Genomic DNA, 26,322 nt, shown 5'->3' on the forward strand with positions numbered 1-26,322 from the left:
TTCTTCAGTGTTGTCACATGAAAAGATGTAATAAAATATTTACAAAAATGCGAGGGGTGTACTCACTTTTGTGAGATACTGTATATCCCATAGTTTGTAGGCGCTACAATGTTCAATATATACTTATTGGGATTTTCTTTTTTTATTAAAGACATGTAGCAGAATACATTTTGGACAACATTTATTAAGAAATTCAATTCTTTTTTTTTTTTTTTTTGAATATGTTTTGTAGCAGAAAGCAAAAAAAAAATTCAAAATTTTCAATAATTTTTTTTTTGTTTATGTTGCAAAAAATGAAACCCAGGAGTGATCAAGTACCACCAAAAGAGAGCTTTATTTGTTTGAAAAAAATTATACAAATTTTGTTTAAGTACAGCGTTGCGTGAAGGCGCAATTACCGGTTAAAGTAGCGCAGTGCTAAATAGCAAAAAACAGCCTGGTCATGAAGGGGGTAACTACTACAAGTGGTTAACTACTACTCTTCTGTGGATCCAGCCTTTAAAATCCATTCTATTTGCAAGAAACAGTGAAGATGTTTTGAGTTTTTTGTTGTTTTGTTTTGTTACAAGTCTGTAATTGGCTACAGAAATGAAAACTGTAATGTGATTGGGTGCTGAGGACAACTCCTCCAGTTTTGTTTCTTCTTGTTTGGGATGGTAAAGCAGTTTCTATACACTAACATAATGGATGCATTATAGTGTCAGGTGAGTCTCAGCAATGAGTGGAATCAGATGGGCAATCCTGCCTCCTGCATGCTGTGACACAGTCATATATTATAATGTGTGTTCTCTCCCCCAGTGGATGAAGCTGAGCACTGAGCAGGCTGGATGGGTTTGGCTGGGCGTGTTTAGATCACTCAGCAGAAAAAGCTGCTGGACCAAATACACTGACATACTGCCAGGGACAGAGACTGACTTATGACAAGATCACCGCACTCTGAGGATTGTACTGCGCCACTGTGACTGAGAGCGCTACATCTATCTGAGCAGACAGCAGAAGAATGGAGACCAATGGCTCAGTACCAAGCAGAGATCTCAGTAAGTACAATGTAATAGAGGTGGAGCCCCTGATAGACTAGCTCTGATTGTTGTGACATATATAGGAAAGGCATGTTAAGATTTGTAAACATGGCTGTTTATTTCTGATCAGTTTTATTTCTTGGAATCAACCCACACAGATTCCCTTATATTGAGCTGAGCTATCAGCAGAGTTTAGAACTTACTGAGAAAAATTGATTTCAACCACCACAGCCGCATGATTGCAACCTGCATGCTCTGAACCTTGGAGGGTCCATTTACATGATTGCGTTATTATACCGCTCTCGTGTCCAACTTCCCTAGGATAAAATCCTTTCCTGTAGCAATGCAGTACTTTTTGAAAAATAGAACATCTTTGTTTCTGCGTTTTAGCACATTGGCATTAACATTCATATTGCCAGCATGCACAGGATCTTCAAATTACATCAAAAAGTTATTTAAGTGATCACATCACAGCAGAAGAGGGATGTTTCAGGGCTACGCAGGACCCCTTTGTCAGGTACATGCCTGATGCCTATCACATGCCTGACCAAGGGGCTCCTGCATGCATTCTAAACTTTGCACTTTTTTGCTGTGACGTGATTACTTTCAATAAAAACTTTTGGATGCTATTTGAACATCATCCTGTCTGTGATGTTATCAGTTTCCTGCTGGCAGAACTTGACTACCTCGTTAACCTGCTCCAGGAACTTATGCAGTGGGAGTATTGCTTGTTATGCCGCGTACACACGATCGGACTTCTCATCGGAAAAAGATATGACAGCTTTTCCGACGGGATTCCTCTCAAGTTTGCCTTGCATACACACGGTCACGCAAAAGTTCACTGAACTTGCGACCGTCAAGAACGCGGTGATGTACAACACTACGACAAGCCGAGGAAATGAAGTTCAATGCTTCCGAGCATGTGTAGGAATTTTGCGCATCAGAATTGCCACAGACGATCGCATTTTCGGATAGGAACTTTTCCCGACCGAAAAATTGAGAACATGCTCACAATCTTTTGCTGGCTGGAATTCGGCCAGCAAAAGTCCGATGGAGAATACACATGGTCGCATTTTCCGACGAAAAACTCTCATCGGTCTTTTGCGGGCTGACATTCCGATCGTGTGTACGCGGCATTAGTGTGTTGGGAGAACCATTGAACTCAATGGAGGTGCATCAAGATGCAAGTAACAAGCCTTGGTCAATGATTTTAAACCTATCCTCGCTAAGGCTGGGTTCACATTGATGCTATCACAGACATCGCATTGGATTCGCACCGCATTGCTGTGCACGTTTCATGTGATGTCTGTGTGTTGGGAATTCAGCCATACAAACTGTATGGCTGAAATTGCATTCACACCAAAATGGTGCAGGATCCTTTTTTGGTCCGAACTGGAATCGGATCGCATGGGTGTTCACACCCATGCGATCCGAGTCCTTTACCATTTCACAGTTCGCACTGCGATCTGTGAACCGATTTGGGGTGTCAATAACATGACATTGACACCTGCAGCGGTTTGCAGATGTCAGTGTGAACCATCTGCGATTCATTTTCCCGCATCACACTAGTTTGAACCTAGACTTCATTTAAAAAAAAAAAAAAGTATTAAAAATGGATGTCAATACCCATCTAAGGCTGGGTTCACACTAGTGTGATGCAGGAAACCCTGCTATTCCTGTGAGGATTCCCGCATCACACTTGAATTGCAGGCGGTTCACACTGTCATCTGTGAAGCATTGCGGGTGTTAATGTAAAGTTGACAACACCCCCAAATCGGTCTGCTGATCGCAGTGTGAACTGTGAAATGGTACAGGAATCGGATCGCATGGGTGTGAGCACCCATGCGATCCGATTCCAGTGCGGAACAAAAAAAAGGGCCCCGCACCATTTGAATGCGATGCAATTTCAGCCAAACAGTTTGTATGGCTGAGTTCTCATCGCACAGACATCGCATGTGATGTGCACAGCAATGCGGTGTGAATCACATGTGATGTCTGATCGCACCAGTGTGAACCCAGCCTAAGTGCATGTGGATACACGACAATGCACCTGCCTAATGTTAAAAAAAAAAAAAAGTGTTAATGTGACAGCCAGGCAACTGGTATTTTCTAAAAGAGGTTGACAATAGCAAAACCCGCCTATTTTTCTCAAAGAAGGATTCTTCTAAGAAGTCCTTGGTGCCAGATACTCTATTATTTGCACCATGTATGCTTCATGTCCAGTTGAATCACAACACACCTAAGTGCATTTACTGCGGTTGGACCACCAACAAGCAACAACCAACTCTTCATTTTTAGACATCAGTGTAGCACAATGCTCTAGGACAGCGGAGGATTTGTTGCTTTCAGATTTGCGTGTTTAGAGACACTCAATAAGTAGGTCAGCTGAATTCTCTCCTCGTGAGATGCTTGGTGAATGAAACAAGCTGAGAAATAACATGTGCAGTCTAGTTAGGAATGAGGCCGTGTGTCCTGGGTGTTTCTGGAGGAAATAGTTTATGGTGTCAGTCTACGCACAGTACACAACAACAGGCGTGCTCAGAGCACAGCACATACCACAACTTGGTAAAGAGCCAGAGAAAATTCTGTTATTACTGCCAGCAATGAGAATACAGCTCTCTGAACATTGCGTGCTTCATTCGCTCTGACAAAAAGTTTGCGGTGTTCTGTTAGCTTTGAATGCACTTTAAAAAGTTCCGAAATATACAGTGCTTATCTCTGGCTGTAGCACATAAGAAAGGGTGACATCCTTCAGACATGATCCTGGGAATGATTAGGATCTCAAATCTCACAAAATGTTGCTCCTGCAGCATCATCTCAGGATAGTTGTCATTCATGTGACAGTAGAAGGACTGTGACGTCATCCTCCTAAAGTGAAGTTTTTTTACCTTTTTTTTTTTTTTTCCCACATAGGTGACTTATATATTTTGTTTCATTAAATAGAAAAAAAAATATTTTTTATTTTTTTATTTTTGGTAATCTTGCTAGTGCGTATACTTGTGCAACTAATATTATCATTATTTTTACTATGTGAATTCCAGATGCACATAACCTAATAATATGCAAGTGCACATGGGGAAAAGGCGCAAAAGGGAATGCAAGTATATGCAACAAGGTAGAAGGCAGGTAAACTAAGCTGAATGAGCAATTCTACACAGTCAAAAAAACCTAAATAAAAGTAAAATTTTTATATGTAGTAGTGCTTTGCCAATAATCCTACTAAAAATTATACTAGGCAGGGCTAGATGTCTGCATGATCAGTGCAGTCAGTGGCCTAGGGTTCCTCCCCATTGCCCATTCATTAGGCTATTCTCAAGCTCATTCAATGAAAGGGGCTAGCTTGCTGCCATATCCACTAGTGTCACATGGCTTCCTCTTCTTTGATACCCCTGCATTGCCTGTGAAGTTTCATTTTTGTCATACTCTAGAAGAGCTTTTAGGTCACCCATATCCGGTGTATACTCTCCTACCTATGACTTTTGCCATGTGAACTGGCGTCTTTTTCCACGATAAATGGATCTGGGGATGGATCTGTTGCTTTGGTAGTGATGTAAACATGACCATGATCTTATTCATGCAATTCTAATGCAAGCTATAGATCACAAAGGCCTTACTTTACTGAATGAGTGCTCTGCTGAGGGGCCATCACAAGAACATGACCAAACATATGTGGTTATACAGTCAGGGGGCTGACCTGAGAGCTATTTTTCTATTTAATCTGGAGCCAAGATGCTTTAATGAGCGCTGCAGCAACCTCCTTGTAACCAACAAGATGGTAGGCTTAGTAATAAGATTACTTGTATAGGATGATTAGGTTTGATCATCCATTCAAGATGGTGTCCCTTCCTTAATGATTCACTGTGTGGACTAGTGCCTTATTTTTCTACAATGCACCTTGCATTTTTTACATTTGCAACAGTCCCTGCGCCCAAGGAGCTTACAATCTGTAAGTGTAGGAGGAAACCAGAGTACCTTGAAGAAACCCATGCAAGCATAGGGTGAACATTCAAACTATACTGTAAGCGGATAGTTGGCATCTAAACTAAAGACCCTAGTGCTGCAAGGCAAAAGTGCTAACCACTAAGCCACTTTACTGTCTACCCCCATCATGGTGATAGTGCGGTTCCAGGAGGGCCCACTTTGTACTTGCTTTAGTTGCAGGGCAGGCTGGTGTCCCTTTAAAAGTGGACCTTGCACTGTCTTATTACATCAGACATCCCTTCTTTATTTGAAATCACCATAAGATAGTAGGGAAAAAAAAAGCCTATGGGGAAAAAAGTTAGAACCTTAACCAAGCTTCTGCACTGCAAAGGGTGATGCTGCAAAACTTCTGCCGAGGTTATGTGAATCACGATTGTCCCAAATTTCAACAAGTCCCTGAGGACAGAAGCTGGGGCTGAGACAAGTATATTTTATAACTTTTTCCCCACAGTTGCTTTTTCATATAAGGATGGCCTGGTATTGTGAGCAGAGCTTACCAAAGTCTGCTTTAATTTTCTCTTCCTCATTTTTTTAAATAAGAGGAGGGGCAGTGAGCGCTTTCTTGACCAGCTTCTCCAAAGCCAAGTGAGCAGCCCAGTGCTTTTTGGAGCCCCAGTGATGGATGTAGGCCATCACAAAACGGACACTACAATCTGCATGTCAGAAAACATTTAAAATGGTCCATCCTAGATTCTCATTCAGTTGTCATTTTGGCAAATACCTTCCTGCTTTCCCAGGCTCCATCTTGGCTGCCTCACCCACCTGCATACCATTCCCCCTCTTCATGTCTGTAATTCATCTGTATTCCAGGCTGCATTCCTGCATGTGTTCTGATCTAACCTGCTGTTTTTCCGCAGGCCAGCAGATTTAGGCCATCACACATGCGATTACATGAATATACCAGATTCCAGTGTCAAGAATGAGCATATTCTTTGGGCTAGGATGACAGGTATATGCGAATGGCAGCTGTTCAGCCTGTACAAACTAATGACAGGCTGAGAGGAGCCTTTGCTGTTTGCATGTATCCACACACTCTGTGGTAAGATGCCGTTGGGGACTGATGAGCTACCCTGGATGCAGATAGAGGTGTCCAGGCTTGAACATCCATCCCTGACAACTAGTTGTGCAGATGCATGCGGACAGCAATTGTTCTTGTCAGTCAGTCATTACTTTGACAGAATGGCTGAAGAGAGTTGAAAAACCCGTACAGCAGTGTTACCCCTTCCTCCTCAGGAACCACCAGCTCAGCAGGTCAGCCTAAGGACACATTTTCCACAAGTTGCAATATATTGACCTGATTAACCTCAGAACAGGAACCCTTTAACCCTTCAGAACCCTTTTTAAAGCACCTGCTTACAAAGCTGCTGCCACTGTTCATATACATCTGTAATCCAAGGTGCAGTAATTCATTGGCTCTTGCTGCCAGAGACTAGTGTAGGCATGTAGCCACCGGTGTAATGGAGACCTAAAGTGACCCTGTGCTTTCTCATGTATGGGAAAGCAACAGGTTCACTTTAGTATTTAATTTACTACCAGACATATCAGCCTGGATGTCACATAGTTGCCAATATTGCAAAAATAAATATGTGGGACACTTTTTTTTTTTTTTTGGCTGTAGGCGGAGCCGTACAATAATTAGGGGCAGGGCATTTGTAGGCGTGGCTTAGTAATAAAAATACAAGCGCGAAGCTCGCCGCAGCGAAAAATGGGCGTGGTTTACGTGGAATAGTGGGCGTGGCTCTAGAGGGTGTGGTTAGAGTCTGAGATGAATGAGGGAAAGGGGGAGAGGGGAATGACGGGACAGCAGCCCCAGATCCTACACAACAATAGAAATATGTGTATTCTAGAAAGTTTAACAATCAGCAGATAAAGATACTCCAAACACCTGGTGTTAACGCTTCAATCATCCCGGCACCATGATTGTTATGGTGTCAGGATGATTGAAGCGCATTATTTCTATTATTACATTGTAATATAAAATTAAATCATTCAACTCACCATAATGCCGAATCAGTGGGATCCCTGAGCGTGTCACCTGCCACGTCGCCTGCCACCAACAGAGTCTGTCCTTACATCAGGTGCCCCTAGCAGAGTCCGTCCTTGCATCAGGTGTCCCCAGCAGAGTCTGTCCTCGTATCAGGTGCCCCCGGCAGAGTCAGTATATACCACCCTCAGTGCAGATCCCCCTCCGTCAGTGCAGATCCCCCTCCGTCAGTGCAGATCCCCCTCCGTCAGTGCAGATCCCCCTCCATCAGTGCAGATCCCCCTCCATCAGTGCAGACCCCCCCTCTATTAGTGCAGACCCTCCCCTCCCATAACGCCCCCCACCACATGTCCAGGAGCAGCCGGTGTTCTGCCGAGTAAGGACCCCCCTGTACTGCACAGGCGCAGCGCTTGTGCAGTACGAGCCGGCGGAAATAGCTGAGATGGGGAACTTTTCGGCAGGACACTGGCGCCGTGTGTTCAGTGGAGAGGGGAGGGGCCGATCCATGCAGCTAAAGAAGCCGATTCATTGGCTGCACGGATCGAGTCCCCTTCCTCTCTCCACTGAACACTAGGGGGAAAATCGAGCGGCGGCGCCGGCGGCCATTTTGCTGGAGCCAGCTGCTCCAAAAATTTAAAAAAAAATTAAAAAAAAACAACATTCCCAATTTTCCTGATGGAAATCCCGATTCGGGACAGCCTCCAATCGGGACGAGGGTCCCAAAATCAGGATTGTCCCGGGAAAATCGGGACTGTTGGCAACTATGATGTCAAACCACTTCCTTAAACTCAATCTATCCAAAACTGAGCTCATAATTTTTCCTCCCCACGTGCCTCTCCTGATTTCTCTGTCAAGATCAATAGTAGTGCTATCAACCCATCCCCCCATGCCAAGGTTCTAGGTGTAATTCTGAACTATCCTTTCAGCCCCACATCCAATCACTGTCCAAACCTTGCTGCCTCAACTACCGCAACATCTCCAAAATACGCCCTTCCTAATAAATGACACCACAAAGCTCCTTGATCACCTCTTGACTACTGCAACTCCCTCCACATGGGATTACCTTTTACACAGGCTATCCCCCCTTCAGTCCACCATTAATGCTGCTGCCAGACTCATCCACCTTACCAACTGTTCAGTGTCTGCTACCCCTTTCTGCCAATCCCTCCACTGGTTTCCACTCACCCAACGAATTGCATTCAAAATACTAACAACAATCTACAAAGCCATCCACAACTTGGCCCCCAGCTACATCACTAGTCTAATCTCAAAATACCAACCTAATCGTTCTCTTCGTTCCTCCCAAGACCTCCTGCTTTCTAGCTCCCTCGTCACCTCATCATCCCATCATCCCATGCTCGCCTCCAGGACTTTTCCAGAGCCTCCCCTATCCTGTGGAACTCCCTACCCCAATCTGTGCGACTATCTCCTACTCTGTTTGCATTTAGATGATCTCTGAAAAGCCCTCATTTAGAGAAGCCTATTATGCCCCTACCTAACAACTGTACTTTTTCTCCATCAGATCATCCCCCACAGCTATTACCTTTTTTGTATCACTTGTCCTCCCTAATAGATTGTAAGCTCTAATGAGCAGGGCCCTCGGATTCCTTCTGTTTTGAATTGTATTGTAATTGTACTATCTGCCTTAACGTTGTAATGCTCTGCCTAAATATTAATAGTGTTGCCCTGCCAGGAAACCTACTTTCCTATGGCTCCATCAATGCCCTAATAGCTGCTGGGGTCAGTTATCTGGAAGTACAAGATAATTTTTGAACAGAGCGGAGAGGAAATGATAGAAAAGCACACATGTGCTGCTGAGGTGGTGGTCATTATACCAAATAGAGTTACTGTACTTTGCTCACAAGAGAAAGGGCAGCAAGGACGTGAAGTGAAGACGAGTATAATAAAGTAAAAAATTGTAGGGCTCCAACCTAGAAGGTGCCTTTCTACAGGATTGACAGCTGCCCCTTTAAGTGTTTGAACCACTAAGAATATTTAGAATTGTAAAGGTAGGCGCCATTTCTACACTCTGTGCTTACAAACCCCCCCAAAAAATTCTTTGAGTAATAAAATGTAACAAAAATAAAAATACCATCACATATGGTAAACCATACACCAAAAATGTCTTCTAATATTGACCTGGAAACAAGTATGCAGTATGTCTGTTATACATGTCTTGATTTACTGAACCGGGGAGGGGGGGATTGAAGCCTTTGATCTAGACCTAATCTATAAGATTAGGTTTGCTTCTGAAAAGGTGGAACATGTTATGTTTTCTCCCTTTTGCCTTGAACATGTTTGTTTCATCCAATACAGATGTAAGATGCAAACCTGAGATTCCATTTTTTTAATTTATGCGAACAATGGCGATTATTACGTATTCCTGGCAAGCTTCATTCATGTGAAGGTTTATAAATAAATCCTCGCTCGTAAACTGAAACAGATGACAGGGTTCCCTTTCAATATCTTCTGTTCAAGATAAATACACTTCAGGCTGTATGAATAAGGCCTCGTTCCACACAGGTCTAAAAAAACGCAGCGTGTGCAGGCGCTTAACTTCTTTTTTTTTTTTTTTTTATATTTTTGCCTGCAAAAGCACATCTACGTTGGCCCATGTGGCCACACACATAGGCTTTCATAAGTGTATTAGCAGTGGAGCCTTTTAGAGGCTGAAAAAAAACAAAAAAACATCACTTGCACGTTCAGGAGAGGAGGTTTTGGTCAGAAAAATGATGAACATGCTTTAACTTGTCTAAATGCGATTAAACGCTAGATGCTTTTTTTTTTTTTTTCTCCCTTGCTGACCACTAACTATGACTATTACCTTTTTTCCTTAATGATCTTTCTGATTCAAGAATGTGAACTATGACTTCTGTCTGGGTTCTGTACAGTATTCCACACATTACATAGTCTGGACCTCCTGCAATCGGCCGATCATTCTGAGTGTCACATACTGTCTACAGACCCCCGGAGACTTTCCACTGCTTGGAATAATACATACAGCAGACCACTGCTTCCTGTATATTTCAAAAATGTAAACCGTGCTACTACACCAATAATCATAGAAAAGTGACGGCAGAAAAAAAGACTCAATGGTCAATCGAGTCTGCCCGTTTAAAAAAAAAAAAAAAAATTTTTTTTTTTTGTGTTATGTTTTGTCTAAGTATAGATCTATGTTGTTCCCAAGCATGACTTAAGCCACTTACCGTTGACTGTCTCTGTTAGAAGTCTATTCCAAGCATCAACTACCTTTTCAGTCAAACTAATACTTTTTAAGATTAGTTTTGAACTTTCTTCCAGTTAGTTTAAAGTGGTTGTAAACCCTTACAATCCACTTTTTACTGAGCTAAGCCTATAATGAGGCTTACCTGTAGCTACTGTGGATATCTCCTAAACCTGCACGGTTCAGGAGATATCCCCTGTATCAGCATGTGCCGACATCATGGGCACATGCTCACTGAAGCAACGGCTCATTCGTTCCGTTGCTTCAGCTGAGGTGCCGTTACCAGCGGCTTCCGCACGCATGCGCAGGAGTGATGTCATCGCGGCTCTGGCCACTCACAGCGCCAGAGCCCACGATAGCCGGAAATCACTCCGGGAGCAATGTGTACGGGGACCGCTGCGGGGGCTTCGATCTAAAGTGAGTATTTCATAATGAGCTAGTATGCATACTAGCTCATTATGCCTTTGTCTAGCAGGTTTTTTTTTGTGCGTTTACAATCACTTTAAGGTCATGTCCCCATGTTCTTGATTTTGGCTTTATGTTGAAAAAAACTGCCCTCCTGTACCTTATTCACTCCCTTGATGTATTTAAAGGTTTCAGCCATGTCTACCCTTTCCCTTCTTTCCTTCAGACTGTACATATTAGGTTCCTGAAGTCGCTCTCGATATGTTTTATCCCCCACACCTTTTCACCATTTTTGTTACTCGTCTGGACTCGTTCTATTTTTTTCTTCTTCTTTTTTTTTTTTTATTTAGTTATAAGTTTATTGAAGAAAGTCCACAAACCACAGAAAACATAGAAAAGAACATTCCAGAGAGTCCATGCACATTATACCATATCATCTCAAATTAAGTACAAAGTCATATCTGATTACATTTAGCTATAATCATTTACCTCACATGCACCATAACAAGAAAAAAACATTATCATGTCAACTGCCCCTCCATCACCCTACCGGGTAGTTCCCCAGTGATATTTATTTACTTACATGGTCCACTGGCTCATCACAGTAATAATCTATCCAGTATTAAGTCTACTGGAGATAGGCCTGGCACAGGCAACCAACTCCCCCATACCCTGTCAAACTTGTGCGGGTTACCTCAATGCATATGTATCAATTTTTCATACCCAAGTACTGTGCCCATCTGGTCTATCCAAATCTGCAGTGTTGGTACCGTTTGGGAGATCCAATGCAGCAGAATAAGTCTGCGGGCTTGGAACAGTGCCCTGCTAGCTGCCTCCCTAAGGTGATTATCCTGCACCACATCTTCCAGTATTCCTAGAAGGCATGTCTTAGGGTCCAAAGGTATAGCAGTACAGAGAGCACTATTAATCATTCTCAATATTGATTCCCAGTATCTGAAGTTTTTTGGGCAATGCCACAGTAGATGTATAAGATCCCCAGTGTCCCTGCAGCATTTTGGGCATGCAGGGTCTGGACGAAGACCCATGGTGTGGTGTAACCTCAATAAGTCTATCTGATTCATAAAGCATAGACACACCGCCTCTAAGGCTTCCTCCCAGTGATCACCAGCGATATCCCCTATATCTCTTTCCCACCTTGTCATAGCAGAGTTGGGGTATTTCTCCAGATAGTCAGTCAGGAGCATAGCATAACACCTGGAGATAAAGCCCTTAGTAGAAGATGAGGGTTGCATCATGTGAAAAATTGGTGTCGGTACAGTGCCGGATACTCTAACGAATGTTCGGCTCTAATAGCATGCTGCAGCTGAAGGTAATAAAAATGTGTGTTTTGTGTAACCCCATATTTAGCCTGGAGCTAAGCAAAGGACAGCAATTTGCCATTCTCAAAAATGTGTCGAAAATGTGTTATTCCCAATGCTCGCCACCTAGCCATATGGTTGATTTTGGCAAGTTCAGGATACAACTGATTATTCCAAATAGGACTGTACTAGGTGTACCCCGAAACTTTTTGCAATTGCTTAACTTTGGACCATATTTTGTGAATAAGCCTATGTAGGATATTGCCTGTTGGGCTTAGAAAATAGTTGTGCTTCTAGTCCCTCAGTCAGAGTTCCAGCAAAGTGCATCATTTTATATATAACGTGGAATCCTCAATTTCCTCCTCACAGTGGGTATCCAGAGCCATCCCCCCCCCCCTCTAGCTGCTGTAGCTGAGAGGCTAAATCATAAAGCCATGGGTTGGGGAAAGCGACCCCCCCCCCCATATCCTTTGCCCTCTGCAATTGCTCCAGCTTGATCCTAGCATTTCCACCCTTCCATAACAGGGAGCGAAATATAGAGTTGACCACCCTGAATATATGCAATGGGATAACTACCGGGATGTTGTGAAGAAAATATAGCAGCTGGGGCATCATTATCATCTTAATCAGATTTGCTCTGCCGGCCGTTGAAAGCCACAGTGTGGACCATGCTTTCACCCTATCTCGAAATCTAGAGAGAAGAGGTAAAATATTTAACTTGCAGTAATCTGTTAAGTCTCTGGTGACAATATTCCCCAGATATTTAAATGCTGAGACAACCGGGACAGGACAAAATGATGCTAATAGGGGGTTAAGTGCAGAATCCATCTGTAACAGAGCTGATTTTGTCCAATTAATGGTAAGACCAGAGTATTTGCCATAGTATTGTATAGTATGCATAACTTTGTGCAATGAGTGGTCAGAGTCCCCCAACAATAAGAGCATATCGTCGGCATATAATATAATTTCCTCTTGCCTGGAGCCAAATCTAAATCCTACAATGGCATCATTAGCCCGAATACAGGTTGCCAAAGGCTCTCTAGCCAGTGCAAAGAGAAGAGGAGATAGTGCGCATCCCTGTCTGGTACCCCTGCCTAATTCAAATACAGGAGACAGCCCTCCCCCATCCCTTATGATTGCCTGAAGGTGGTAATATAGAAGGGGTACCCAGGCTATAAAACCATCCCCAAAGCCAAATTTAGCTTAGACCCCCCACAGAAACGGCCACTCCACACTGTCAAGGCTTTGTGGGTGTCTAGTGACAGCAAAATTCTGTTTCCCCTTATTCTCAGCTGGAGTCTGCATGTTAAAGGTACAAGCGTCTTAGGTTCACCGCTGTGGACTTGTTGAGCATGAAGCCTGCCTGGTCAGGATGGATTACACTGGAGATCACTTTATTCAACCTGCGAGCCAGCACCTTGGCCAATATTTTGATGTCTGTTTGGAGGAGTGAAATTGAGCAGTAAGAGTTAGGTTCAGTGGAAGGTTTATCAGGTTTTAGAAGTAAAATAACACATGCTCTGGACATAGGGGAAGAGAGATGCTGCTCCAGGAAGGGTGTCTGGAAATGTAGCTCCTCAGAGTAGGAACAGCAGGTGCTGGCAAAGCATAGGTAATTGGATGAAGGGAAGATTCTGAACAGCCGCACTCAAAATCAAATGCCTAAGCTATGTATAAGCACTTTTGAAAGTGTTAAACGCGTCAGATCCTGTGATCCATTGTTTGCTGTGGCTTGTACTTTTTGGATTATGACCTCCTCCTTCTTTTTTTTTTTTTTTTTTTTTTTAAGAGGCATTTGATTTTGAGTGCGGCTGTCCAGAATCTTCCCTTCATCCATGCTCTAGACATAGATGGAGGCAATTGGTGTCTATCCTTTGCCTCATTATAGACCTTCAGCAACAGTGGTAAAAACAGGGCAGCATTTTGCTGATAGACTTCAATGGGGAGCCCATCATCCCCTGACGCGTTGGAAGTGGGGAAGGAACTGGTTGCCTCCTGCAATTCCTCCAATGTAATTGGGGCATCTAGCTGGGTTCTCTGCGCATCAGTAAGTTGGGGCATAGAAATGCTTTGCAGGTAGTCATCTAATTCAGCTTGGGTAAAAGATGCATACAAATCTGTATAATAACGGACTAATTCATCCATTACAGTCTCAGGTGTATTAGTAATATGACCATCCGACAGTCTCAGGGCTTCTATGGCTGGCGCTGCAGGCCTGGTATTCACTATTTTAGCTAGGAGCCAACCAGTCTGTTCCCCCTCCTCCAAAAAAAGTGGCTTTAACGGAAAGTCGCTTTTTCTCCGCCTTAGATTGGATCACATGAGTCAAGGCATCTTGGGCTGATAGCCAATTCACCCTTGAGTTATCAGACGGATACGATCTGTATTCCTGTAGCCTCCGAACATGTTGGGCCAACTGTACCTCGTGCTGCTTCGTAGTGGTTTTAATGTTATTAATTGTAGAGATAAACAACCCTTGTAAAACAACATTTAAAAGTGTCCCACATAACCAGCAGGTCCCCATGCAAGTCATTATCCACCAAAAAATGCATAATTTGTTGCATATCCTACCATCCACAAATTTCTACAGCCAATTTTATTATTGGGCAGCTGTGTGTGTGTGTGTTGTGCTCTAACTCTACCTTCCTTCCCCCTACTGCTCTCACCAGCCCCTCGTTATATGGGCTGTGTGCAGCTGGGCACATAACCTGCTTGCTATTCTCAAGACCCGGACACAGGGTTGGAGATTCCGTCCCACCCATGACTCTCAGGGATCTCCAAACTACAAAACTGACAGAGCAGTTTTCTCCATTTTAATTCTACACTCTGTAGTCTTGCAGTCCGCAGATATGCAAACTCTGTCTCTTTTACCTCCAATTTCATAACGACAGGGCCTCGCTCCGCCACAAAAAAAAAAAAAAAAAAAAATTATATATATATATATATATATATATATATATATATATATATATATATATATATATATATATATATATATATATATATATATATATATAATTTTTTATTTTTTTTTTAAAAGCTGCTTGCATTGCCCATATTAGTTGAATTGTGGCAGTTGGCTTGAAAATTATACCATTTACCTGATTTCCTTTTCCTCAGTCTCTGTACTTTAGTCTTGTGTATTGCAGAAATTCATCAAGACACTGAGAATAGGCTATGACTCACTCTTAGAACAGCACAGCTTTTGGAAAGGATATGACTCTGCAATGTTTCCTTTTTGATGTAGCTGCAGTCTTGTTAAAGTGATTGTAAATGCAGAAGGTTTTTTATCTTAATGTATTCTATGCATTAAGATAAAAAATAAAAAGCCTTCTGTGTGCAGCACCCCCCCCCCCCCTAATACTTACCTGAGCCCCATCTCGATTCAGCGATGTCCGCACGTTCCTCTGCCATCCTGGACTCACCCTCCTGATTGCCTGACACAGCAGCGGCGCCATTGGCTTCCGCTGCTGTCAATTAAAGTCAGTTAGACAAAGAGGAGAGAGTGGGGGTGGGGCTGAACCACGGCTCCGTGTTTGAAGCTGCTTGCTGTGGGGGCACTCAACAGGAGGGAGGAGCCAGGAGCACCGACAAGGCGAAACCACTGCACACAGCAGGCAAGTATAACATGTCTGTTATTTTATATATAAAAAAAATAAACCAAGACTTTAGTATCACTTTAAGTTATGTAATAAGTACTTTTTGAACTCTATAAAGCCATGCAGTCAATTCACTTAGGGCCCGTTCACACATGGTGTGAGAAACCCGTGTTCAAACTGCACTGGGTGTGCAATCTGCTGGGAGTGTCAATGTATTCCTAACAACACCCAAGGTGCAGAATACCATGCAATCCTGTTGCAGTGCATTTTTTAAATTAGTGCATGCACTACTTTTTGTAGTGATCCAGTGCGATTTCTCCCCATTCAAATGACCCCTATCCATTGCCCTGCTGACCATCCTTTTCCCCCTGACATTTTTTTTTCTGCACCCATACATCAGACAGGCTATCTCTGGTGTCCTAGCAACCTCACCCAGTTCCTTCAGCTGTCAGTTGGGCCTCCCAGTGTTTGGGGGTCAGTGGGCAGGAGGTTTCACAAAACACTGTAGGTGGACAAGTCCTTTATTGATGGTAGATGTACATCGCATAATGGGGGATATATAAAATATATTTTAAAATTTTTTTTTTTTTTGATAAGGAACTTCTCAAACACTGTTTTTTACTGTGTACATTTTTTGTGAATGAGTAAGGGTACTATGTATTCCTTACTCATTCACACAGAGGGGATGGAGTATCTGGGAGCTCCCTTATTGTTAAAGGGGGCTTCCAAATTCTACAGACCCCCACAATTTTTGGGCCAGGGTGCCCTCCTATGTTAGGGAAAGTTCAGGAGGGTGGCCACTTCCCCCTTCCTGAAGGGACTGGTATGAATTGTGGGGGAAACCCCAATGCAATATTTAACTGTAGTGAACTGCTATTTTAAATATTGCATGTGATATTTTATATGAAACACAAATATCACATGCTAAACGTTAGCAAATTGACCTCAGTTTTGTCCTAAAGCCTAAAATTCCACCCAATTTTTTTTAAGGCTTGAATACAAGGAAAAATGTTAAAGTCTCTGTTGAATTTATGGCAGACAACAATCACAGACACAAGGATAGGACAAGAACATTGAACTTCAAGAGAGCTAACTTTACTAAGCTGTGCTTCATACTTCACCACATTAAATGTGAAGATATTCTTGAAACAAAAACCAAAGGCATTAAAGTGATTGTAAAGGTAAAAATGTTTTTTAACAAAAATAATAAACATATCATACTTGCCTCCACTGTGCAGCTCATTTTGCACAGAGTGGACCTGAACTTGGTCTTCTGGGGTCCCTCGTGGGCTCTCACAGCTCCTCCCCACATTTGATAACCCCCTCGGAGAAGCGCTTCCCTGAGGGGGTTACCATGCGGGCACACTTCCGAGTCCAGCATTCGGCGTCCATAGAGGCCGGATGCAGGACTTGGCCCCGCCCCCGGCGCCCACATCATTGGATTTGATTGACAGCAGCAGGAGCCAATGGTTGCGCTGCTATCAATCAATCCAATCAACAGCCGAGAACCCTGGGCATAGAGACAGCGCGTCCCCGTGGGTCAAGTTCGAGGGGTCAGATAACTGAAAACGGGGGGCTGGGGGGGGGTGGTCACTGACAGGTGTTTTTCCACCTTTATGCATAGAATGCATTAAGGTGAAAAAACACGAACCTTTACAACCCCTTTAATTAATGACATCATCCAGTGTATTGCAATGGGCAACACATATAAAAGAAGTTAAGCTAAACCTGTGTGGCTAAAGCGTAAAATGGCACATTAAAGGAAAAAAAATAAATAAGGCTGAAGGGTCACCGTCAGCATTTCAAAACTACAAAGAATGCAATAAGAAATGTAAAAGTGTGATCAGGGCAGCAAAAATAGACCTCAAGAGACACAAATAGGAGTAGGGTAAAAAGAATCCCAAATTTTTATTTTTTTAAATACTGTATATTAGGCATTGTGACCACCCAGTGGGAGATTTCTGTCATGTCATTTGGACGTGCCCAGCCATCTCTCATTTGTGGGTGATACCAATGCTGTTGTACTAACCTCCTTTACTCTGTCACCCAGAATCTGCTTGATTGGCCTGGCCGACGATCTAGTTCCCATGAACGCAGAACAGACACTTCTTGGCCTGTTAATATTCTACGCAAGAAATGCTATAACTCTGGAAAAAGTCAAAAGTCCTCCCTTCCTTCCATCGTTTTCTGGAAGCACTTGGTGAAATCCGCTTAGCCTTTTTACCAGTATACCTACAACAATAGAGGTTGCCCAAAAAAATGAATGGGCACCTTGGCTTGCAGAGCCTTCCACTGCTATGATGCCTTCAAGTTGAGCACCTCTTTATAAATCATGGTGTTGGTCATCTTCAATGATTCTTTTCTAACATTGCATCGCCCCATGTGGGGGACCTCAACATTCATATGATATGGGTACATTTTCTATGTTTAGATACTCTCATACATATTAACTTGTTTGAGGGAGCTATGCACTACAACTTGTTTTTATTTTATTTTGTTTCTGTGTATTGCATCTTCTTGTTGCTGGGTGCCCTACCCCTGTGTGGGCTTGGACACCCGGCCTTTGTTTACGTGTTAAAAACACAATGAAAAGAATGTTTGCCCCATAAAGAATTAGTCAGGAGAATTTAGTTACAAGCTGACAGCGTGAAGAAAAAAAAAGCCGGTAACTGGCTTCTGTTTACTTCCATATTAAGACTTTATGGGAGGGCAGTGTGTGTGTGTGTGTGTGTGTGTGTGTGTGTGTGTGTGGGTGTGTATGGTCTGGTCTGGCTAATCCAATGGACAGACAAGAAAAGCCTAGTGCTGAAGGCACAGCATGACCCCTCAGGATTGTGAGGACAGACCAGGAAAGTCTTTAAAAAGTAATTTTATTGAAAAGGTAACAATAGAAACATTAAAATCAATGTCAGTACAAAATTGTATACATAGCAGTAACTGACCTCTTAGTTAATGGGCTGGTACACGTAGCTGTTAGGGATGACGCCTGACATGTTTCAGACTCATATGTCCTTCATAGACTCTATGTCAACTAAAGCATACATGTTCTATAATGTAAACATATTTAAGCATTAATACAATGGTATAATCACATTAGAGATCGTTTTAAACAGAAATTAAATAACCATCTACAAAACTGTGGCAAAGGAAAGGATCCTATACTCACATGCCTGAGCTGTTCACTGCTGACTACAGAGGGGGACGGTAGTGTGGAAAATGCCTGCACAGGTGCTGACTTGTGGTGCGGAACTAAGGATAAGTGGCTAGGATGGTAAGCCAAGTGTGAGGGAAAGCAATGGCTGGGCAAACCCACATTGATTGCAAGAACTCCCGCTGATCGGAGCAGCATGTGGTCGGCCAGCAAAGACAAAATTGGACTCATGACTTCCTGTCTAGGTAAAGACACAAAGACAGACAATAGTAGTGAGTATAATGATATGGGTCAGAAGTTAGTAGTGTATACAAAAGTATAAAGTAATCAAAGTCAAAACTCACTACATATTGGAGTATGCATAGATCAGTGGGTCCCAGCAGCAAGCACCAACGATGTGAGTGCCACTGCTGGCCGGATATTAAATAGCCAATAAGGCTATTGCAAACAGCTGAGTACAGGCTGCACTAAGCAGCCGACCCAGCTGTGACCGATGAGGCAGAGTGTTGCGCCAGATGGCTGCAACAGTCTGCCTCAGAGTTCCCTGTCGGAGCGCCCACATGAGGGGGCGAAGCCGCGTCCCACGTCACCCTGTCACCAGCGCGTGTGTAGCCCGCCCCTCTGCGCTCCAAGCTGGAATGGTACGGATGGTGGCTCGAGGTCTCTTTGCCCTTTGGAGCCCAGCCTATGGCTTTGCTCCTTCCTGTTTGCGTTCCAGCTTGGAGCGCAGAGGGGCGGGCTACACACACCACTGACAGGGTGATGCAGGATGCGGCTCCATCCCCTCATGTGGGTGGGCCCGCGATGCGCGCCGCTCCGACAGGGGACTCTGAGGCAGACTGTTGCAGCCATCTAGCGCATCCCTCTGCCTCATCGGCCACAGCTGGGTCGGCTGCTTAGTGCAGCCTGTACTCAGCTGTTTGTTATAGCCTTATTGGCTATTTAATATCCGGCCAGCAGCGGCACTCACGTTGTTGGTGCTTGCTGCTGGGACCCACTGATCTATGCATCCTTTTTTTTTTTTTTGGGACCATTGACATTTATACAGTGATCAGTGCTATAAAAATGCACTGATTGCTGTGTAAATGTCACTGGTAGGGAAAGAGTTAACACTAGGAGGCGATCAAGGGGTTAAATGTGTTCCCTCATGTGTGTTTCTGACTGGAGGAGGAGAGAGATCGCTGTTTCTGATTACAGATCTGTCTCTCCTCTCATGTCAGAACTAGGATTTGTGTGTTTATCAGGGGTGGGCGGGTGGCCATTGTATATGGTGGTTGCCGGTGTCTTGCCGAATAAGTTCCTTCGGTGGATAAGTTCCCCCCCTGTACTGCGCAGGCGCAGCGCCTGCGCAGTACCAACTAGTAACAGCCGCCGGAGATAGCCAAAGCTAAAAATCCACAATCAGCTGTACACGGCGCCTGCGCTCTGGGTCCAGGTTCCTTCCCTACCATCCAAGTGGACCTAGAGGGGGAATCTAAAAGAGCGGAGCGCAGCGAGGCCGTGCCCGAAGCGTGGTGAGCGAAGCGAGCCCGCGAGGGGCCCTCTTACAGGCGCCGTCTACAGCCGATTTGGACCTATTCCCCTTCGGCTATTTCCGACGGATCCTACTGCGCAGTAGAGGGGGTCCTTATCCGCTGAGTGGAACTTATTCGGCAGAACACCGGCCACGCGCATCGGGTCCCCCGCCGTGCAGCAGACATGCCCTTAAAGCTGCCGATGTACACCTATGGCAATTCGCAGGATTGTGCTGACTTGCCACAGTATGACGGCTGGTCGGCAAGTGGTTAGGCCACTTTCGTGGGGAAAAAAAATAGCAAATAAAGAAAAAATAATATAGCACATATAATTGCGACACCAATCATATTGTAGTTGAATGTTATTAAAAATTACCTTTCCTTTTCAATCTGCAGCCACTGTAATTTTCTGAGAATGCATTGCTACCTGGAGTTGTTCTGTACACAGAATGTGTACTGACCACTCCCCCAGAAACCTCATTTCCTGCTTCTGTGATTGGCTCACAAATTTTCCCAGAAGTCTACCTAAGATACAAGTCAGATTGCAGGCATCCCCTGGAACAAAAACTTCATTATTGGCGAGATACTTTCAATAGGAGCACGTTTAAAGGGATGCAGGCACAGCAGATTTCCTCATTAGTGCCCTGCAGCTGCACACCTGATAGTTAATTATGAAACCACTCCCATTAGACCCACTCGGTACAGAGGCACAGACAAACATGCATGGATTTCTTCAGAATAACAAAAGGTAGGAATCTGCAACAAAGGTTGTTATAATCCTTGAAATGTACATAGATCACTCAGAGGGGAATATTTTTTTTTTCTCCTCAACAAAATTGGAGTTACGCTTTAAGGGTCAGAATTTCAGCAGTAGATGCATGCTTCTATTAAAACACATGGTGGCCTTTACCAAGTGTGTGTATGTAACGGGTTAACTTCTCAGTTAAACTTCCCCAGTGACAATCACTGTCAATCTGCTGGTGCTTAGATTGTGATCCTGCAAGCTGGAAAATCTCTGCGCAGGGTGAGACTGAGTGTGTAATTTGTTACCAGATCACAAAGAAGAAAGAGTGGAGGAGGGTTGAGCTTTAAAATATCATGACCTTGCTTATTAAAGTAAAGGTAAAGGCAATTTTTTGTAAATGTGCTGAGCTGACCCTATTGGTCTCTTTTGCCATAAATGCATCCTCCTGCCTGCCAGCCGTCATGTACACTGAGCCATGCATGCGCAGCTCAGCGAACATTGATGGCCTCTCTCTGTGCTGCGGCGATGTGACCCATGTGCGCGGGAGTGACATCATTGCACCCAGGCCTATCAAAGGGTCGATGGCACAGAACCCGGAAGGAAGACAGGGAGAAGATTGAAACGCCAGAGGCCAGTTGGATCGATTCCTACTGCAGCGCTGGAGGGCACTACTAGATCATTATGGCATTACCCTCCTGAGGGGCCGTAAAATGAATATTATATAGCAGAGTTTACTACCACTGTTACTAAACCCCCAACAGTAAACTACGTCTATATATGCAGTAAAGCATGCTTGTTAAACTCACCGTGGTGTTAATCCTCTGCATTGTGTAAAATGGCTGTTTGATCCAGTTTTCTCTGATCCTCTCCTACAGTCCTCAAACCATCTCCTGATAGAACAGCGGCTAGGGGACAAGCTGCACATGCTCAGTTTGGTGTGTATTGCTTGGGAGAGTGCATGTGATCAGAACAGGGCCAATCGGCGCTGTCCAGACAGAGTGTCAGGGGTCCTGCAGCCTCATAAGACAGTCAGAGCAGAATGAAAACTCCTCCTACAAGCTTTAACCAGACACTGATAAAAGTTGCAAGACCGCTCTAACTGATGAGAACAGGTGTTTACCAGTTTATATTTACTAAAATAATTGCATTTCCATGTTCTGTGTATCGTGCGAGACCAGATATAGTGAATGCAGGGTCCAGGGTTTAGTAACATTTTAATGCTCAACAATATAAACCAAATTATAAACCAAAAACATTTTACCCTGTAACCTAAGAGATTAAGGCTGGGTTTACACTAGTGCAAATTGAATGTGGGTTTCCCCACATCCAATTTGCATGACAGGAAATTGTGACCGGCTCTCTATGGAGCTGGTTCACATATCTCCGTGGTGGCTGCGGAGCGGCTTGCACAGGAGTCCTGTGCGTCTTTGGCCCCGTTTTCAGGTCCGAATTCAGGCAATAATTTGTTCCTGAAACGGAGAACAGGGACGCACAAGACCCCTGCTGTGAGCCACATCCGTCAGCAGTGTGAACCCAGCCTCAAATTTTTCTTCAGCTATCAAGACATAGAGGTAATAGTAAGTTTTGAAGCTCACTCAATGGATTTTACCATGGAATTTGCAGAATGATTGGAATTTTAGCAATTTTTTTCCCATCTCTGGCCTTGTGTACACACACACACACACACACACACACACACACACACACACACGTACGTAATGAAAAATTGCATTCTGCTTATGTGTAATTTTAGGCCAGGTTTTTGCCCAGCTTTGTTGCAACCCCTGGCATGACACTCTTTGCTATATTCTAGTTGGACACATCACTGGAACATTGGTGCAGCATCAAAGCAAAATTAGAACTGAGCCTGGGTTCACGCTTGTGCGATGCAGACACCACATGTGATTCGCACAGGAATCACACTGCATTTGTGTGCACATCACATGCAATATCTGTGCGGTACAATTTAAGCCATACATTTTGTATGGCACAAATTGCATCGCATCCGCACCAAAAGGGTGCAGGACCCATTTTTTTGCTCGCACCTGAATTGCATCGCATGGGTGTTCAACACCCATGAAATGCTGGTAATCGCACTGCGATTTGTGATCTCTTTCGGGGTGTCGTTGCTCTAATGCCGGGTACACACGAGCGGACTTTTCGACCGGACTGGTCCGACGGTCTATCCAACAGACTTTCGGCGGACTTTCCTAACGAACGGACTTGCCTACACACGATCACACAAGTCCGACGGATTTGTACGTGATAACGTACGACCGGACTAAAATAAGGAAGTTGATAGCCAGTAGCTAATAGCTGCCCTAGCGTCGGATTTAGTCCGTCGGACTAGCATACAGATGAGCGGCTTTTTCAACCGGACTCGAGTCCGTCGGAAAGATTTGAAAACATGTTTTATTTCCAGGTCTGTCGGACTTTTGGGGAAAAAAAGTCCGCTGGAGCCCACACACGATCAAATTGTCCGCCGGACCAAGTATGCCGGAAAGTCCGCTCGTGTGTACGCGGCATAACATTGACACCTGCAGCAGATCGCAGGGACACGGTGCGATTGCTTTGCAGTGCGATGCGGGGAAATGCAGTGAATCTTGTGTTTCCCGCATTTCATCTGTGTGAGCCAGGGCTGAACAGTAATTGACTTTTCTTCACTTCCTACTTATTTTTTTAAAGTCAGTGTCTGGAGGAAGAGGAAGAGATGGGCATCTGAGAGGGAAGATAAGGTCACTGGCAGCTGTCTGCAACATCAGTGTGACAAAGAGGAGGAACTCAGGAGTTGATCAATGTTGGGGGGCTGGGGGGAATCTTGTTGCTTTATGGCAATCAGTCAGTAGCAGATTACATGTGCCTTGAGCAACAACTGGTTACATTTTGTGGGCTAATATAAATGTTATTTTATTTCCCTTTCCCTTAATATATTTTTGAGGTTTTCGTCATAGAAATTTACATAAGAAAAAAACACAATTAGCAACATGGAAATGTACGATAAAGCCCATTAGTGCCCTAAGTATATTTAGAGATCTGCCCATGTAAATGAACATAGGTTACCGTGAAAAATATTAAGAATAATTTACAGGTGTATGTTAGTGATTGAGCATTAATAACCATAATTAAGTATAAAAAAAATACATTTTGCTGGGGAAGATCGCCTTTATAGAACAGTGAGCAAAGAGAGCCAGTAAAAGCGTTTCCCTTTTAAATTTCCCAAACAATGGATATGTACAATAATTGCGCAGCATAGCAACTCGGGAAACCAGTGAAATATTTTTGCATTGTATAAAATATAACCGCATATTTAATACATCGTTTTTAACATATACAAAGCAAGCAAGCATGGTTTGTTTAAAAAAGCAACACAATGGGGGTTATTTACGGAAGGCAAATCCACTTTGCACTACAAGTGCAAAGTGCTCTTGAAAATGCACTGAAAGTGCACTTGGAAGTGCAGTTGCTGTAGATCCGAGGGGGACATACAAGGAAAATAAAAAAACAGCATTTTAGCTTGTACATGATTGGATGATACAATCAGCAGAGCTTCCCCTCATTTCAGATCTTCCCCTCAGATTTACAGCGACTGCACTTCCAAGTGCAATTTCAAGCGCACTTTGCACTTGTAGTTTGCACTTGTAGTTTGCACTTGTAGTTTGCACTTGTAGTAACCACTATGTGCAGCCTTGTGCATCTAATGACACCTTGACATGCTAATAAAACACACAATAATAACTTACCCTTGTAGATGAAGATTAAAGGGGTTGTAAACATAATTTTTTTTCATCTATTACCACTGTCAATTGCATACTTAATTATAAGAATTGTATGATTTCCTCCCAAAATTTTTAGTTACCAGTGAAATATGTATCTAAAAATTGTCCTCCGGCTATGCCACAGCGATTCATTCTTCTCCTTCCTGGTTTGCGGTGCGCGTGCATTACAGCAGCGTCACGGCAACAACGGAACTACATTTCCCAATGTGCTTAGCGGCACCGCGCATGCGCAGTGCCATTTTTGTACATTTCTTGTAACGAGAACGAGCAACATTCTCGTTCACACGCCGCCCCAGCCTTCCCAGCGAGCCTCCCCATTCCTGCCTCCCCAGCCCCTGTGACGATGCAGCGTCGTAGACACGCCCACTAACCCCCAGCCCCTGTGTCTCTCTGATACGTAGAGAGCGTCTCCACGCAGGGCTGTAGTCCTAGGGAGGGGGCGGGCACGATCACTAACCACCAGGAACAATGGCTCGAATGACGGTGGCAAGCGCCATAAAGAACAACAGGAAGTGAAGATTTCAAAGAAGGATTTGTGACATTTAGCAGAGAACCAGAAGGAGCAGGTAAGTGAACTAGCACTGCATTAGCTTAAAGGAAGCTAATTAGTAAATAAAAAAATTACCTTTACAACCCCTTTAAAGCAAATCGTCCACCCAACTGTATTAACCAGACTAAAGCTGGGTGCATATGGATCTAAATTCACCTGACCAGCCCTCCCTGATTGAAAGTAGCTGTTCGTTATTTCAAGTGTTCTTCTGGGGTAAACATTTTTTTTGAAGGGCTGTCTTAGCCATTGGAAAAACAAAGAGAAGATAGTTCTCTTAGAGGGTTAACACAGAACACTGAGATAAATACAAACAAGCTTTATTAATACCCAAAAATATACCACTAGTACAAACACAAAAAGAAAGGGAGAGCAATTGGATAAACGGCTTGCACAGGCCTAATCAAACAAAGACAACGTTGTCACAGGAGTTAAAAACAAAGGGAGCCACGGCTACACATCCCACACATTCACACCAGATATTCACCACTCGCTCAAACTATAAAGGACTGGTAGGTTGTTGGTAAGTCCAAAACGGAGGTAGAAGGTTATAGATGAATGGGTATTCCTACAGAGAGCCTCCCAAGTTTAAATAGAACAAACGTGTCCCTCGCTGTGTGGTCGCTGCCTCCGTGTTGTTCGTTGCTGGGAGGAAAACAGCCGTCAGCTGTTGGTTCCGTGCTAGGCACACCAGATCGTAAAGGCGCGGTTCCCAGTGACGTGCTGACGCGTTTCACCAGCCAATGAACCAGCGTTCATTACTTATTATGATAGATACAGTGCCCTGCAAAAGTATTCACCCCCTTGGCACTTTTCGTGTTTTGTTGCCTCACAACCTGGAATTAACATGGATTGCTTTAGGATTTGCATCATTTAACTTACAGAACATGTCCACAACTTTGAAGTTTTTTTTTTTTTTTTTTTTATGATATGTGCATAACTATTCACCCCCTAAAGTCAATACTTTGTAGAGCAACCTTTTGCGGCTATCACAGCTCCAAGTCGCTTTGGATAAGTCTATGAGCTTGCCACATCTTTCCATTGGGATTTTTGCCCATT

General features: G+C 43.7%; 1 protein-coding gene across 1 annotated transcript in view; it reads left to right on the forward strand.

The window, feature by feature from the left end:
• The first annotated feature begins 817 nt into the window (after positions 1 to 817).
• PLCD1 (phospholipase C delta 1) overlaps positions 818 to 26,322 on the forward strand; it is a 209,470-nt gene continuing 183,965 nt past the window's right edge. Inside the window, exon 1 of the mRNA XM_073630034.1 lies at positions 818 to 1,037. Coding sequence (XP_073486135.1) covers positions 1,001 to 1,037 — 37 coding nt within the window. The 5' untranslated portion in view covers positions 818 to 1,000. The remainder of the gene's footprint in view (positions 1,038 to 26,322) is intronic.

This window comes from Aquarana catesbeiana, linkage group LG05 (assembly GCF_042186555.1).
Source record: "Aquarana catesbeiana isolate 2022-GZ linkage group LG05, ASM4218655v1, whole genome shotgun sequence".
NCBI classification, from domain to species: Eukaryota; Metazoa; Chordata; class Amphibia; order Anura; family Ranidae; genus Aquarana; species Aquarana catesbeiana.